The 18,100-nt window shown below is 42.0% G+C and overlaps 1 protein-coding gene across 2 annotated transcripts in view; it reads right to left on the bottom strand.

The window, feature by feature from the left end:
- Positions 1-240: 240 nt before the first annotated feature.
- Positions 241-18,100, bottom strand: part of CD59 (CD59 molecule (CD59 blood group)) — a 51,064-nt gene continuing 33,204 nt past the window's right edge. Inside the window, exons 3-5 of one of the 2 annotated variants that reach the window (XM_049890876.1) lie at positions 8,192-8,293; positions 3,705-3,940; positions 241-594 (exon numbers count right to left, since the gene is read on the bottom strand). In XM_049890876.1, the coding sequence (XP_049746833.1) occupies positions 3,741-3,940; positions 8,192-8,293 (302 nt within the window). In that variant the 3' untranslated portion in view covers positions 241-594; positions 3,705-3,740. Of the gene's footprint in view, positions 595-2,417; positions 3,941-8,191; positions 8,294-18,100 lie in introns of those variants that run through there. The other variant, XM_049890875.1, reaches the window with a different exon arrangement.

Raw genomic sequence — 18,100 nt, forward strand, 5'->3', positions numbered from 1 at the left:
GGCACTTAACACATTTAATTTTTCCAACAAGCACAGGTGCTATTATCCCCATTTTCCAGCTGAAGAGACTGAGGCACACAGAGGTTAAGTAACTTGCTTCAGGTCCTGTGGTTGGTCAGAACTGGCATTCTAACCAGGCAGGCTGACTCCATTACCGGCGCCTCTATGCCTTTAATTAAATAAGGTTCTTGCCTCTCACTGGTCAAGAATGAACAGGTAAGGCACAGAGAATTTTCCACACGAGCAAAGCTTTATTAAAAGAGGCTTGTAAGCAGAGACACGGGGGGCCTAGGCAATGCTCACCCCCATCTCTCAGAACAAAGGACTTGCATGGGTTTTAAAAAATTATTGAGGGGTAGGGGAAGATTCATGTTTATTCAGAGGCATAGGCAGGGTTTTCTGGCAAGTGGCCTGTTTTGGGTGGGGATAGGTTAACTAAGGTGTGCGTGCACAGCTTTTTAAGATGGCTTTAAGACAGCTCCTGTCCCTGAGGCTTCTGGGATCCATAGCAGGACTTATTATGGGGTGTTGCATCTGCACAGTCACCTGTTCCGAGTTCGATTCTCCAGCCACGGCTGCAGCTCCTCACTGCCCCTGGTGAAAAGTCACACAGTGGTCACAGGTGGATGTTCTGCCCATGTCCCTGGGGCTGGTTTCACCTAGCTGCTTCTGAAAGACAACTTTAAGGAAGTTTGCAGGCTGTTTTCAGATACCCTGCCCCACTGTTCTGGGGAATGGCTTTGTTTCTGTGCCCTGGTCTGTTTCCTGTTACTTGGTAACTTTATGTGAATTGCACATGATTTGGAGGCCCTTCTTTTTCCTGTCTTAGCTCCAGCACCAGCCTCATCACCATTCCTCCCTACAGCTTCCCAACAGTTCCCCAGTTCTCAGGGCAAGGCCACCATCACCACAGCCTCTGACCTCCCACCCCTCTTCCTGGCAGAGGCTGACATAATTAGAAGTTGTTTGTGCCACAATTCAAGGGCCCAGCTATTCCGAGAAGCCCAGGACAGTCTTTCTTTTATTACTCATCTGAATTAACCATTGTGTTGGTACAGACTTGGGGTCAAGGCATTCCCATCTTTCTTCCCAACACCCACTCTTTCAAAAAAAAAAGTTTCTAAAAAATGTGGTCCAGCCCTTATTCTTGTTTTACTTGGTAGATGGGTCTCCTGGTACTTGTAGAGTAAGCAAAATTTTTACAAACTAAAATCTTACAAACTAAAGTCTGAGAGAAATAACAGCTTGCTACAGGAACTCCTAAGTTTAAGGTCATTTATATGACCCTTGATGATTCTGATTGCTCAACAGTTCTATCCCCATCTCCCATTTAGTAGCACCCAAGATTCAGCTTTAGAAAATTACCCTTTCCTCAATGTGCCTTGGCCAAAAAGTGGGTAACGCGACAAATGATAGGCCAGTCATACAGTCTAACCTTGGAATCTAATCCCAAGAGAGATTCCTGGAACTGCTCAACTCCTGGCTTTTTGGAGTCTGGTTGAATGAAGTTCCAAAAAATTCGTTTTCTGCTTAAGTGAGTCAAAGTTGGTTGTCACTCCTTAGAACCAAAAAGTCCTATATGAAATAGCTGCTTTCCTCAGCTAGTGGCTGTGGGCATGGTTAGTACTTTCCCAAGCAGAGAAAATTTGATTGTGGAAAGAGTCACAGCTAGTATTCTGTCTTGGAACAAAGAATTAAAGATGATTCAAGGGGAAGTACTGAGCCAACAGACCACAGAACACCAGGGGAACACAGGTGTTGATGAGGCAATCTCTGTCGATGGTCAAGTAATGGCCTCAACAGAAAAGAACCAGTACTGCCCAAGACCTCTTCTTCCAGTTGCTAACACTGGGTATATTGCATATGCTTTTATCCTTTTGGGCCAATAACCACACTCATATCCATTTGATTAGATTTCATTTTCAGAAAGTCACCATTAGCTCTTCCAGTTTGTCTAGCAGATTATATAATCAAGGGGTTAAAAAAAAAAAAAAACTTAATTTCATTAAGACTTCCATTTTCATTTGCAAAAATCAGGCTATGCTGTCAAAGACAGACAAGCTCATAAGGCTATAAGTATCACTAAGTCTACCAGATCTTGAGAATTATTCACCAGTACCCACAGGAAAAAGGAACAACTCCACCCTCCCGAAAGGGGTGTTATCATTTTTTTTGGAAACCAGTAGAGCTTCCCAGAAAGCCTGTTATGCTAGTAGCCCTTACAATCTGTGCTAAATCAGCCAAGAGTCAACAGGCTGGATGGGCAGGGAAAAGACATGCCTTCAGATCTGTTGCTGTTAATGATGGCATTTGGAAGTCCCAAACTGCAACCCTAAAGGCTGTTCCTTCGCATTCATACTATATACAGACACAGAGTTTTCCTACCAGTAACTTTTAACATAAACATACTTAATACATGTAGCATAAAATATTTATTATTTAACTGTAGCAAAGCCAAGATATTACATCACTGGGGGGAGAGGGGGAGAAAAATAGCTTTAAAAGCCCTATTAATTTATTCTCTAAGTTTTTCTAGTGAAAGACAGCAAAGCCCATACAAAAGTTAGGGATGAAATTTTTCAGCAAACTAACTTGTGTTTCCATTCCCTCCCATCTGGAAAGCTTACCCTCCCCTCTTCCTTGCCACACACCTTCTCATTGAAATACACAGTCATTCCAATCACTCAGCATTAAGAATCTTTTTGCCCTGGCAGATGGCCCACCATCCAGAACATTCACCAGGTCTGCATGGCAACACAGGGGCCGTGACAGGAAAGCATGAAAGCATTCCACAAGAAACAGAATGTTAAAAAAGGTCCTTCTCCTCCTCCCCGCCCCACAAAGTACTGATCATACTATTTAACTATACCCAAGTGTGACCCCAATACTCCCAAGCATGTTTTCTCCTTTTTCAAAATGGGTGACTGAGAGTTTGACGTAACTAATGCCATGATAAACCATGATGAACCTATAAGTTCTTCTCCTTGCTCTGCCTGCCTCCTCCTTCACATACCTCTGTTAATGACTTTGTTTTGACCTAGTGTTAATGACTCTTTTTTGTTTTTACCTGATGCAAATAACCTTTTGTTCTGTCCGACCACCTGTGGCTGACAGCCCCCACAAGAAAATCACCCAGGTATCTGGTATGTATATCTTTAACCTAATAAAGAGATGTCTGGCAGTATCTTTTGTCACTATGCTGTAATGAATAACTCCTCTTGAGCATACCTCCAGCCAAGTAACTACAAAGGCACTTCTAACCCTTGTAAAAGTGTGTGCAAGTTATAATTTAAAATTGCTCTTTGGGACTCCATAGAGACGATCTGTGTTGCTGCTGGGTCCCCGGTAATGTATACATCTCCTTTATAAACTTTCTCACTCTTTCTGACTTGGAGTATGTTTCATTGGCTCAACTGCTCCAAGGCACGAACCCTAATTGGGTAACACAAGGAACCAGAGGGGAAATAACTGAATACTGCAGAGAAGCTACCTAAGCTGTTAAGGCAAAGCTGGTCCTCCAAAGAGCAGAGGAACCTAGCTCCTCATGTCACACGTGCCCCCCTGAAAAGGACTGATCTTCAAAGTCTCTCAGTGTCCTCTCTCTTAGACAAACTGCTCAAACTAATTTTATATTCTTCCCCAACAGGATCTGCTTGGAAAAATAAAGCCTTTGAAATGAAGTGGCAAGGAAAAGGGGAATATACCAAAATGAGTTTAGGGGAAGCCCTCCTGGTGTGAATTTAGAGACAGAGGTTCCAGGCTGCCACCAGCAGTGGGGCCATTAGCAGAGCTGTTTTTCCTGGGAAGGTCATCCCAGGATGACCGTTACACAGGTCTTTCTGGCAGCAGCTGTACTGCAGCTTGTTCTCCTCCAAGGCATTTGAAATATACTGGAAGTTGCAATCTGACATCCTCCAACAATGGTAATACTTTCTTGACTCTGTGGGGAGACATACAAACAAGGGTTTAGAAAGCAAGTGGATAAAGTTCTGAGAGCCTGTCTTTGAACCCTCAGTTTTAATTCTTGGAACTTATCCTGTGGAAGAAGAGACATCTACAAAGAATATTGGTCCCAGTTAGGTTGTAAAAGTAACAGTTAAATAAATGATAATATAAAAAAAATAGCTTGCTCTAAACAAACTCTTCCATAAAATGGAAGTCTCATCACAGCCAGTATAGTTGAGTATGATAGACATGAGGCATTCGGACTGTTGTTTTAGAGGGAAATTTGGTAATATCTACTAAGATTTTAAACACACACGCTCTTTGATTCACACAGTTCCACTCAGGAATTTATCCTATGAAGTTATTTGTAAAAGAGATGTATGCTCAAGGTTGGTCACTCCAGTACTATCTGTAACGGTAAGAAACTGAAAACCAGTCCATCTTAATTAAAAAAAAAAAAATGTGTTTAAAGAAATTCTGGTAGAATGCCATACCATGGAATTCCATGAAGACAAAGAAAAATGGCACATGCCTGCAATAGCTGACATGGAAAAGGCTTTAAGATACTGTTTAAAAACAAACAAAATCCCATGATGCAGAAATAACAAATAAGTTGAAATTCACTGAAATTAAAAGTGTTTGTGTTTGAAAAGACACTATCAAGGAAGTGAAAAAACCACCCACAGAATGGAAGAAAATATTTGCAAATCATATATCTGTACAGACTTCTATCCAGAATATATAAAGAACTCTTACAACTCAACAAAAAAGAAAAATAACCCAATTAAAAAACAGGCAAAGGATGTGAATAGACACTTCTCCAAAAAATATATGTATGCTAGATGCTGCGGATTTAGAGATATAGAAGGTTTGGCATTGTCCTAAAACTGTTTTCTTGTTTTCTGTGCTGGAAGGAAAAAAATATAGATGCCTATTCCTTATTTAAGGATTGTAACAAATTTATCCAATTCCATTCATAGCTCAGAACAAAACAGTTCTAAGTTTATAACTGCAAGTATAACTGTCCCATCCCACTCCCTCAGAGGTATGAGTTTTTGGATTAGAGTTTAATGAAGTTTGCTGAAGTGATAGAGGCCAGATAGATTGTTCCAGAAATGGCTCCACTTGCTAGAGTCACAAGTATTTAAGCAAATGCTTCTGATATTGTACTAAAGGCTGCCGTAGAACAGGACAAAAAACTCATGGCCTTTGAGCTGATTCCGACTCTTAGTGACTGTACAGGCAGGACAGAGTAGAACTGCCCCACAGGATTTCCAAAGAGCTGCTGGTGGATTCGAACTGTTGACGTTCGGTTGGCAGTCAAACGCTTAACCACTGCACCTCCAGGGTTCCTGAATAGGACAAGTTGCTACTTTATGTAACAGTAATTAAGTATTGGAACTTGTAAAGCATTACAGCTAGGAGAGTTTTAACTAAGGAAGCCTAACAGCTTTGGGAGAAGTGATAGTAATTTATCAATAATTGATACCAATTAATCACTTATGTATTCTGCAGTGTATCAAGCACTTTACATGTATTTTCATGCATAACAACCTTATGAGACAGTGAGAAGAGTGGAATTTATAGTGGTATCTTCTTACCACAGAGGATCACCCAAATCAAAGCAGATTACATTAGAGTGAGGAGTGGGGCGTGAGGAAGAAAGATGTGCAGAACACTGGAGGGTCAGAGGCTCTTTTTCACTTGAAAAAGAGTCTTTGAAGACTCAGCTCAAGTCTACCTTCACCCAACAGCAGTACCCAATTCTCCTAGGCAGTCTGAAGTATATCCTTTATCCATAGTGCCATTACAGCAACGCTCACTTGGCACTGTCCTCAGAGGTTTTCATCAGACTCTAAGTACATTTAACGTGGTTTATGCTTGCAGGGCCTGGCCAGGATGCCAGTAAACACTGGTTGAATTAGCATCCAACACTCGTCTCTCTCCTACACTTATTCTGCACTGTCATATCTATTTTCCCTTCTAACTGCCCCACTGACCCCCAAGAGATAAGTGTTCCCATTTTACACTTGGGGAAAAAAAAATGTGGCTAGAGAAGTTAAAGGATGTCCCCCAAGGTAGTACCTGGTGGTTGACTCAGGATGGACTCAGAGTTCAGTGTATGTTTACGACAGTGTGTTCTGCCTCTCCCATGCTGACATCAACCAGAGCTGGAGGGGGAGTTAGATGCTTAAATTTAAGGCCAGAATACCTGTATTTCAAGAACTGCTGGTATCTTGTCTAGCTGAAGGTCTGGGACTAACGTTCATGAGAAGAAGAAAAATATTTAAGATTCATGTTAACAATTTTTAAAAGTTTAACAATTCAAAATAAGAAACTATGGGATTTGAGAGCTGGAAAAAAGATTTTTGGCTCTGGTTTACTTCCCTCTCCTCCCCACCTCTGCCACCCAACACACATATTTCATTAATAAGAAATGGAGGCAGAGAGAACTAGTTGGTGGCAAGACAGAGGCCAGAGCTCCTAACTGCTAATCCAATACTTCCTTAACTTATAATATTGCCTTTACTCTCTCATCTAGATGTAACAGTTTTTGTAGCACGGGTCCAAGAGATATAGATGATCAAGGTCAGGAACCAGGTTGCCTGAGCTGGTACATTAACTGGTGTTCAAATATCTGTGGAAGGAATGACTATGTTCTCTTATCTAAGAATGCTCCTTAGAAGCAAGGATGGCGAGACTATGTCTCACATACTTTGGACACGTTGTGAGGAGGGATCAGTCCCTGGAGAAGGACATCATGCTTGGTAGAGTAGAGGGTCAGTGAAAAAGAGGAAGAACCTCAACAACACAGTGGCTGCAACAATTGTGAGGATGACATAGGACCGGGCAGTGCCTCATTCTGTTGTACACAGTGTCGCTGTGAGTCGGAGCCGATGTGATGGCACCTAACAATATCGAAATTGTCAGATACTCCTGGTGGGTTTTGTTGTTATTGTTAGGTGCTCTCAAGTCAATTTTTGGCTCATAGTGACCCCATATGACAGAGTAGAATTGCCATAGGGTTTTTTAAAGTGTAATTTTTACAGGAGCAGATCGCCAGTTTTCCCGCAGAGCTGCTGGGTGGGTTTAAACATGACAATTCTAATTTGTCTTTACTTATTGAGGGATCTCCTTTTTCTGGGAAAATTAGTCTTCTCCTTTCTATCGAGTTTTGCTGAGCCTGTAGGTCTCCCAGGCCTTCTGTGAGTTTTCCTGCTATGTTTACCATTCACTGATGTTGATACTGGGAAGGGTTTGTGGTAAACGATATAAGAGTGAAAATAACCTTGAGGAGTGTTTTTACTTTTATCTCTTAGAATGTAAGTCTGAGGGTTTTACCCTGTACACTAAGGAGACCCTGAAACTGCCATTCCTCATCACTATCATTTACATACACAGATTTAATTCAGAACCACACCCCGGCAAGAAACTTTGCTAGTTTCTTTTCCCATCCACCATTTCCTAAAACCTATTTTAATAGGTTTTATAGAGGTGGAAATTCCATAATCTAAGCAATTTGGAAAACAGAGTTAGACAGGACTTGATGTCAGCACTCTCCCCAGCCCCACTGATGAGCTCTTTGCTCTCTAGGGCCACCAAGCCTTGGTACCTTCTGTTGCTTCGTCCAGAACACTCTTCTCCCCTTAGACCTCTTACTTCCTTCTTGTCCTTTGAGCTCAGCTTGAGTGCCCTCTGGATTCTGTATGTACTAGATACCCCATGGATTTATATCTCTGTACCAGATTTTTTTTTTTTTTTTTACCAGATACCCTATGATAACTAGAGTAGAGATGTAAATAATTTGGGACAGCTGAATAGGCCTCTATCATAATTTTAATTGTTTATCTTCCTTCTTCATCTTTGCATCCCTAGCACCTAGGTCACACTCTGGCACACAGTAGGCTATCGAAAGTCTGGGAGACAGCACAGTGTAGCAGTTAAGAGCACAAACTTTGCAATTAGATGGATTCCCAAGTTCAAATCCTGACTTGGTTACTTGACCTCTGCCGGCTGCTTAATCTGAGCCGCAGTTTCCTCATTTATCAAATGGGAATGAAAGATCACACTGAGAGATGGTAGGAAGCATTAAATAAAACACGTATGGGGAGTGCTTAGTGCCCAGTACACAACCAGTGCTAATAAATGATAATTATTTCCTGTTGAATGCAAGTTTAATGAGAATTAGGGTGGCACAATTTTTTCCTAGGTCTTATCTTAGGAGGGGGAAGGGGGAGGTGCTTACCGGCTTGGACAAAGAGACATGAATTCAGAGGATATGTACAATTGGTGGTCTGGGTGCAGGGATGGCCTGTTGGGAAACAGCTGTAGCACAGCAGGCTATAACCTAGAACAGGAAGAAAGCTTGTCAGGACCTGTTAGAACAGCACCGATTTGCTTGTTGTTGTTATCAGTATAGGGTAGAGGTTGGCAACCCCTGGCCTCCCTCCATTCCCACACAAATTTGTAGTGGATAGATTTTTGCAAGCTCCAATCACAGATTCAGCAACATTTTCTGGACCTTGATGCAAGTACAAAGGGTATTATTTCCTTATTTCAAAATCCATCTAACCATGCAACTGAGAAGCTTCCACTGAACCTTCAATCAAAGTGATTAATCTACAGTGTAATGACATATTAAAAGGGAAATACCAAGAGGAGAAACTAACAGAATACTTTAAATGCCTTCCAAGAGATGAATATACTCACTGAAATCACATGCTCGAGAATTAATAAACAGTATATTTGGCAGTACCTATCTATGCAGAAAGACATTTTCAAAGATGAATACGTAAAATCTCATCACAGATAGCATTAACAAATGCACATTTGCAATCAATTTGATGATAGAGAACACTAACTTTGAACCCCAATTAAGGAAAATCTTATCCTCCCAAAAGAATTCTATTCTTCTCATTAGTAGATCTGTATAACAAACAATTATACTCAATTTAAACTTTAAATTTCAGCAATTAAAAATATGTGGAAAATTCTTAAATGAAATGTGATGGTTGAGGTTGTGTGAGGTTGTGTGTCAACTTGGCTGGGCCTTGATTCTCAATGGTTTGGCAGTTATGATACAGTTTCACAATTGTTTGATGTTGTGATCACTTCCATGAGATTTGATATAATGTGATCATCTCTATGATGGGATCTTCTGTGAGTACTCAATCAGTTGAAAAAGAGTTTCCTTGGGCATGTGAACTGCATCGAATATAAGCAGACACTCTGGCAGGTTCTTGTGGGCTTTTGCTAGCTCTGGATCCTGCAGTTGGCTCCTGTTCGTCTGACTTCCCGTTCTTGGGACTTGAGCTAGCAGCTTGCCTGTGGTCTTGCCTGCCAATCTTGGGATTCATTGATCTTTGCAGCCTCTGAGCAAGAGCCCTGCTCTCTGACCTGCTCATTTGGGTTCACCAGTCTCTTTGGCTAAAAGAATCAGGAGAAGTCTCTATCCTGACCCATGGACTTGCGACGTTCCAGCCTCTACAACTGTGCGCCACTTCCTTGGTATAAATCTCTCTCTATATATATTTATATGCTTTACTGGTTTTGCTTCTCTAGAGAATCCAGCCTAAGACATGAAATATCTAGAATAGGAAAATGCATAGAGACCAATGTTTATTAGTGGTTATCCAAGGGTGGGAAAAGGAGGGAAAGATGGAGTCATTATTTTAGATGCATAGAGTATTTATAAAGTGACAGAAAATCTGGCAACGGATACTGGTGATGGTTGTATGACGTGACTAATGAAATCGATGCCCTTGAATTATACGCATAAAAAAAGGCTGAATTGGCAGATGTTATATTATATATATGTTTACCATAATTTTTAATAGAATATTGTTTTCTCTCTTATTATTTATATTATTTAAATATATTTATATTATTTATATAAGAACCTATATAATATCCTTGATTTTGCCTCCTGGCCTGTAAAGCTTAAAATATTTACTGTGACCCTTGGAATAAAGTACCATCACTGAAGCCTGTTCCCTGGTAAAGGGGGTACCCATCATCAGAAGTACACACAATTGGGGGCAAGACAACAACTGCATAGTTAAACCCATGTGGGTGGGGCAGCCATGTACAAGAAGAAACACTGAACATGAAGAGAAAGCATCAGCTTACAACAGAAGCAAATTGCTTCCAGTTCCCTAATTTGAAAAATGGAGGGAAATTTCAAGTTTAACTTCATTCAACTTCTTAGTATTTATCTCTGCTAGCTGGACATCAGTTTTTGCTAGATTGTTTTTTCTTTCTTTCTCTGTTTTATAATTGTTTTAATAGCAGAAAAGAAAAAAAGATGAGTCATATTCAACCTATGTGATGGAGAGCAAAGTAGGGCAAAGGCAGGGATAGTCAGTGTTGGAAGGAAATCTTCCTGATCCACCTGGCCACACCCTTTCTATAAACACAGATGACCTTTTCCTGCCACATGGCCTTTTCACATAACCAGTATTTGGCAGTACCTATCTGTGTGAAGACATTTTCAACAATGAATTATTTAAAATCTCATAGAAGAAAGTGAGGTTACACCAAGTTTGGGTTTTAGAACCCAAAAGGCTGAATTAAGGTCAAAGCCTAGATTCACCACCAGGGAAAAGGAATTTTCTGGAAGGCCAGAAGAAAGCTGGCTCCTTACTGCCTGAGCACAGACAGGAGTCAGGCTCTCTGGAGGCACCTTAAATGGTCAATTAAATGGGTATGAAACCCCAGCCAGCAGAGGACCCTTTGATCTGTGAGGGTTTCAGATTAACTCCTTGAAACATCAATAAAAAGCCTTCCTCCCCACTTTGTTTGCAGATGACATGACAGATGCCTAGAGAGGTGAAGTGATTTGCCTAAGGAGGTTCAGCTACAAAGCAGCAGAGCCTAAGCTAGCTCCCAAGCCTGGGGCAGGGCTCTGTTAGACCCCTTGGCCTACTCTCCAAGTCAGCATTTCTCATACCTGCATGGGAGGGGCACCACGAGAAGGGACAAAGATGCAATTTGTCTACCATTCCTTCTTTGTTCTGGATGTGTGTGTACACACAAGCATAAGGGGAAAGAACATAAAAGGGAGGGTGTTGTTCTTGTCTGGCTATTTCTGAGAGCCCTTTTAAAAGGTCACTGTGATGGATAAGATTGTGTGTCAATTTGGCTAGGCCATAATTCTCAGTGATTTGGCAGTTATGGAATGATATAGTTTGGGAGTTATGGAATGATATAGTTTGGGAGTTATGGAATGATGTAATTTGGCAGTTATATAATCATGTAGTCATCCTCTTTATGTGATCTGATGTGATCAGCCAATCAGTTGTAAGGGGAGTTTCCTTGGGGTGTGGCCTATATCCAATATATATATGGATGTTCTGGCAAAGTTTTCTTGCTTGCTCACTCTGGATATTGCATCTAGCTTGTCATCATTTGACCTCCGGTTCTTGGGACTTGAGCCAGTAGCCTGCCATACTGCCTGCTGATCTTGGGATTTGTCAGCCTCCACAGCCTGTGAGCCAGCAGCCTGCCATCTTATCTGCCAATCTTGGGCTCGTCAGCTCCTACAGCTACGTTGAGTCAGGAGAAGCCTCCAGCCTGATGCCTCACCCATAGACTTGGGACTTACTAGCCTCTACAATTACGTGAGCCATTTCCTTGAGATAAATTTCAGTCTTTCTCCCTATATAGGTACATATGTATCACACAATACACGTATTTATACATACATACATATATATAAAAAAAAAAAAAAAAAAAAACCTGTTGCTGTTGAGTTGATTCCGACTCATAGCAACCCTACAGGGCAAAGTAGAACTGCCCCATAGAGTTTTTAAGGAGCACCTGACGGATTCAAACTGCCGACCTTTTGGTCAGCAGCCATAGCTCTTAACCACTACACCGCCAGGGTTTCATATGTATATGAACACACACACACGTTTCACTGGTTTTGCTTCTCTAGAGAACCCAGCCTAATGCAGTCACTCATGGGAATGAATGTTCTCTTGATTAGAGCCAGGGCTCATCAGGCTTCTTGATAAGCCTTTAAATAGAGGGGCCAAATCCCACATTTGGAACTTTGGTGGGGCAGAAATATTCATAGCTAACAAGTCCATTCAATGATCAAATATCTGAGCACCTATGTGTAAGCATTGTTGTAAGAAGTAGACTCAATTATCGCCACTCCCATTTTGCAAGGGAAGACTAAGAAGTTAACTAACCTGTCCAAAGTCACACAGCTACTAAACGACAGAGCTGGGACTTGCACGCAGGCTGTAAGTTCTTAAACCCAAGCATGGTTTAGCCATGATACTTTTCTATCATCCTGAGTAGGGTAGAGAAGGAAACAGCACAAATTGTGGGGTGAACCTAGGTTAAGACAAGCAAGAAGTCAGTTGGAAGGCTGCTTGATATTCTAGCCACCAAGGCAGATTAGAAGGAATTTGACCCTGACCAACAAGACTGGAGTGCAGGGAAAGGTTTACCCACCAGGCTTCTCAGTCTTTGGGCAGCAGGAAAGGAGGTCCCTCACCCATGTGTGTGTGCGCATCACACCTCAACTCTCTGAGGAAGGGCCTAAATGTACACTAAGGCCTGTCACAGGACAGCCAATGGCCATACTACCTAAGCCTGCTCCATAAACAAACACAGAACGCAGGAAATAGGATATGATCAGGCCATTACAATAACAGAAATTACACTGGATAGAAGAATTGAGAAAATGATGTAGGGTCATAACATAGGTAAAAGGAGTTCTGGTGGTACAACAGCCAAGCACTTGGCTGCAAACTGAAAGGTCAGTGGTTCAAACCTACCAGCCACTCCATGGAAGAAAAGATCTGGCATATGCTCCGATAAAGATTACAGCCTTGGAAACCCTATGGGGCAGTTCTACTCTGACTCACGGGGTCACTACGAGTCGGAATCAACTCAACAGCATATAACAACATAACATAGGTGAACCTCATTACAACCTAGCCTGACTAGAATTAGCAGAGGAGGGGAGTCATGATTTCCTTTTTTTCTCAGGAGAGAGCATGCTTACTTGCGTCTTTGGGCAAGTTTCCTTTTTTTAAGTTCGCTTCAGTTTCCCCAGCTGTAAAATAGGCTTCATAGCACTGACCTCTCATGGGATGGTTGAAAGATTAAATGAGATAGCCTGTGCAAGGGGCGTGGCACTGTGCCTAATACACAAAAACCCTTCAGTTACTATTGGTTTAAAGGTATACCAGCCCCTTTTTATGCCTCTGGACCTTGTAGTATTCTGGTTCTAATGCATTTAGCATCAAGGTGAGTCCCTTTTGAAATGGGTGAAGCTCAACAAACTGGAATTGGAGCCTGATTGTTGCATAGGTGGGGCATTCTATTAGGTGCTGCTTCCTGTATGTGTTAGCTTTGTAAACTTCTTCCTTTTTTTCTGTGAGATAAAGCCTACAGGAATAATTCTGGCTTTCCTGTGTAACAGTTAGGGAGCCCTGATGGATTTATTTTGGTTTTTCTGTGTCATATTTGGAAAACCAAGGGTTCCCAATGGAACCAAACCAAAAAACTCTCTGCCGTTGAGTCAATTTTGGCTCAAAGCGACTCCACAGGGTTTCCAAGACTGTAAATCTCTACAGCAGACTGTCACATTTTTCTCCAGCAGAGTGGCTAGTGGTTTCGAACCACCAGCGTTTTGGTTAACAGGTGATCACTTTAACCAATGTGCCACCAGGGCTCCTTAACCTAACGGAAAAACCCATTGCTGCCGAGTTAATTCTGACTCATAGCAACGCTAAAGGAAAGCCGTCCACAATAAATTCTCTTTAGTTCTTACTGGTACATTCTCGTATCACAGATTGAAGGTGCCAGAGTGCCATTGTGTTATTGGTGGTTTAAATTACCAGATCATATTTCTCAAAATCCATACAAAAATTTAAACACATTCAACTAGTAAGCATGCATTTCAAGACTGAAAACACAAAATTTTAAAAATAAAAATTTGATAACTAAAGGGGTAAGTGGAAACCCTGGTGGGGTAGTGGCTAAGTGCTGTGGCTGCTAACCAAAGGGTTGGCAGTTTGAATCCACCAGGCACTCCTTGGAAACTCTATGGGGCAGTTCTACTCTGTCCTATACAGTCGTTATGAGTTGGAATTGACTCGATGGCACTGGGTTTGGTTTTGGAAAAGGATAAGCTGTCAATAGATGATGGCTACGATAGCTACTAATGTTATACGACACGTTCCAACACTGCAGAATTTTTTTTTTTTGCTCGTTGTATTGCTACTTCCTTTTCTTTCTCTCTGTCCACTTCCCCACCTCCCCAAAAGGCAGTGGCCACAATGTTGTACCAACATGCCACAGGCAGAAAATGACATTTTGATCCTTACAATGAAGCCAAGCAAGTAATAGGTGTTTTTACTGGTACAGAGGCAAAACTAAGGATCATGCCATTATGTCCAGAACCCAGGGAAGAGGTGACCTGGGGAAGGAGTTAGGAGCAGGCACTCTGGTGCCAGGCTGCCACGTCTTTCTCCCGCGAAATCTTATCTACAGCCCCAATAAGAAAAACATGTAGAAGTTTGTTTAGCCTAAATTTATTTTTTAAGTTTAAAATGTAACAATAAATTACAAAGTCAATGTCTTATATCAACTTCAGAATTCATTTTATTTCTCTACATTGCATAGTTTTGCCAAGTCTCAAGAATATCCTTATTTGCACATACAAGTAGCTGTGATTGGCACATTTTTTTAAATAATTTTTATTGAGCTTTAAGTGAACGTTTACAAGTCAGTCACATATAAGCTTATATACACCTTACTCCATACTCCCACTTACTCTCCCCCTAATGAGTCAGCCTGCTCCCTCCTTCCAGTCTCTCCTTCCGTGACAATTTTACCAGTTTCTAACCCTCTCTACCCTCCTATTTCCCCTCCAGACAGGAGATGCCAACACAGTCTCAAGTGTCCACCTGATACAGGTAGTTCACTCTTTGTCAGCATCTCTCTCCAACCCATTGTCCAGTCCCTTCCATGTCTGATGAGTTGTCTTCGGGAATGGTTCCTGTCCTGGGCCAACAGAAGGTTTGGGGACCATGACCGCCAGGATTCCTCTAGTCTCGGTCAGACCATGAAGTCTGGTCTTTTTATGAGTATTTGGGGTCTGCATCCCACTGATCTCCTGCTCCCTCAGGGGTTCTCTGTTGTACTCCCTGTCAGGGCAGTCATCGGTTGTGGCCGGGCACCAACTAGTTCTTCTGGTCTCAGGATGATGTAAGTCTCTGGTTCATGTGGCCCTTTCTGTCTCTTGGGCTCATAGTTATCGTGTGACCTTGGTGTTCTTCATTCTCCTTTGATCCAGGTGGGTTGAGACCAATTGATGCATCTTAGGTGGCCGCTTGTTAGCATTTAAGACCCCAGACGCCACATTTCAAAGTGGGATGCAGAATGTTTTCATAATAGAATTATTTTGTGATTGGCACATTTTTTAACAGCTTGCCTTGCAATCTCAGGACACTCCTCAAATCAACTGATCTAAAGCTTTGAAGAGGATGTGATGGTTAAGGTTTTGTGCCAATCTGGCTGGGCCAAGATTCTCAGTGGTTTGGCAGACACGTAATGATGTAGTTATCCTCCATTTTGTGATATAATGTTGTTATAGACTGAATTGTGTCCTCCCAAAATGTGTATCAACTTGGTTAGGCTATGATTCCCAGTATTGTGTTGTTGTCGACTGTTTAGTGATCTGACATGACAATCCTATGTGTTGTAAATCCTAACATCTATGATGTTAATGAGGCAGAAATAGAGGCAGTTATGTTAATGAGGCAGGACTCAATGCACAAGATTAGATTGTATCTTGAGTCAATCTCTTTTGAGATATAAAAAAGAGACTCAAGCAGAGAGGAGAGGGAGCTCAAACCACCAAGAAAGCAGCACCAGGACTGGAAAGTGTCTTTTGAACCCAGGGTCACTCCGCTGAGAAGCTCTTAGACCAGGGGAAGATTGATGACAAGGACCTTCCCCTAGAGCCAACATTGGATGCCTTCCCCTGGAGCTAACACCCTGAATTCAGACTTCTAGCCTCCTAAACTGTGAGAGAATAAACCTCGGTTTGTTAAAGCCATCCACTTGTGGTATTTCTGTTATAGCAGCATTAGGCAACTAAAACAAATATGATCACCTCTATGATGTGATCTGATATGATCAGCCAATCAGTTGTAAGAAGTTTCCCTGGGTGTGTGGCCTGCACCAACATATAGGACATTCTGGCAAAGCTCACTGGCTTTTGCTCACTCTGAATCCTGCATCCGGCTTGTCAACATCTTACCTCTAGTTCTTGGAGCTTGAGTCAGCAGTCTGCCGTCTTACCTGCTGATCTTGATTATCAGCCTCCTCTGGCCATGAGCCAGTAGCCTAACTGTCTGACCTGCCAATCTTAGGTTCATCAGCCCCTGCAGCTTCGTGAGTCAGGAGAAGTCTCCAGCCTGACGTCTGATCCACGGACTTGGGACTTCCCAGCCTCTATAACCACATGAGCCATTTCCTTGAGATAAATCTCTGTGTGTGTGTGTGTGTGTGTGTGTGTGTGTGTGTGTGTGTGTACACTTCATTGGTTTTGCTTCTCTAGAGAACTCAGCCTAAGACATTTGGAATCAAGAGTGGTTCTAGAGAAACAAAATTATAAGGATGAGTTTTCTAAATTGGTTCTCAAGTCTGGTTAGTCTCAAAGATGTTGATGACTCTGCTTCCAATAGTAAAGAGGGCACTGCTAATCCATGGTGTGAGGTGGCAACAGATCAAGTATTGGTGAGAAATGTGGCTCTGGGGGATCACAGGTTTGATACTTTTCTACAATTTTGTCAGAATGAGAAGTATAAGGAAGCTGTTGTTTGATCCTACTTTTGCTAGACAAAGTGGTGAAAAAACAGATGAACTCAGGGCTTCAGAGTCATAGCTCAAGCACTGTGTAAGCAACCTCAAAGTTGCCACTTGTGCCCTGAAAGACAGTCTTATTTCTTGTAGTAACAGAGCTGACATTGCTAAAAACCAAACCCACAGTCTTATCGTAAGAGTGCCTGCATCACAACGCCAATTAAATTCCCAGCCCCAAATGGTGTCTGAAGTTAAAGTGAGGGCATTGACTGGGAAGAAATAGGATCCTTAAACTTGGGATGGGGACATATGGGCAGATAATCTGGAAGCTGGGGACAATAAGAACCTAAGTTCCATGGAATCACTCCTGCCAACAGAACCAGCCCTCTCATTCCCATATGAAGAGATTATGCCATCTCTGTCTGCTAAACCACCCTCCCCAGTATAACCATTAATGCCTCCACCCCTATCTGATGAGATTAACCCAGCCGTATTTGAAGAGCCTTTGTCTGAATTATCACCTGGAGAGGCATCTGAGTCATTGCCTGGGGCATCCCCTGAGGCAGATGCCTTACAAGACATTGGTAAGTGTTCTTAGAACACATCCCCACCACCCATTTCTGCTTCTACACCTATAACCAAAGTCCCAGCAATCCTCAAAAAGTGAAGCACAAAGCATGACCCAGAAGGAGGTATGCTACACTCCAGAAGAACTGCTTTACTTTGCTAATATGTACCAACAGAGACCTGGGGAATGCATGTGGAAATGGCTATTAAGGGTGTGGGATAATGGTGCAAGGATCATAAGGTTGGATTAGTCTGAGTTTATTGATGTGGACCCACTAAGCACAGATTCTTCATTCAGTATTTTAGCTCAAGAGGTTAGCAAAGGTTATTTTGTTGTTTGCTGAAGCATGGATCATGTGGTGGTCTACACTAAATCAAGTTGAAGTACCAGACCAGCCTTGGTATACTGTAGAGGAAGGTATCCAAAGATTTAGGGAAACTGGTGTGTTAGAGTGGATTTATCAGGTTAGACCCACACCCACACATGCAGTGCCCAGACAACATACCTTATATGACAATGGTGAGAAACAAATTTGAGAAGGGAGTCCCAGTATCTTGAAGACTGTTGTGATTATTATTTTATGTAAGTCAGATGTGGCAGTGGGAACTGCCCTAACTGAATTAAGACACCTAACTACAATGGGGCTAATTGGACCCTGTGGTGGTAGGGGTCAAGTGGCAGCACTCAATTGACCAATACAAGGTGGGTGTGGTTACCATAATGGACAGCAGAGTCAAAGCAGTAATCAGAATAGTC

The sequence above is a fragment of the Elephas maximus genome, chromosome 7, assembly GCF_024166365.1.
Source record: "Elephas maximus indicus isolate mEleMax1 chromosome 7, mEleMax1 primary haplotype, whole genome shotgun sequence".
Taxonomy (NCBI): domain Eukaryota; kingdom Metazoa; phylum Chordata; class Mammalia; order Proboscidea; family Elephantidae; genus Elephas; species Elephas maximus.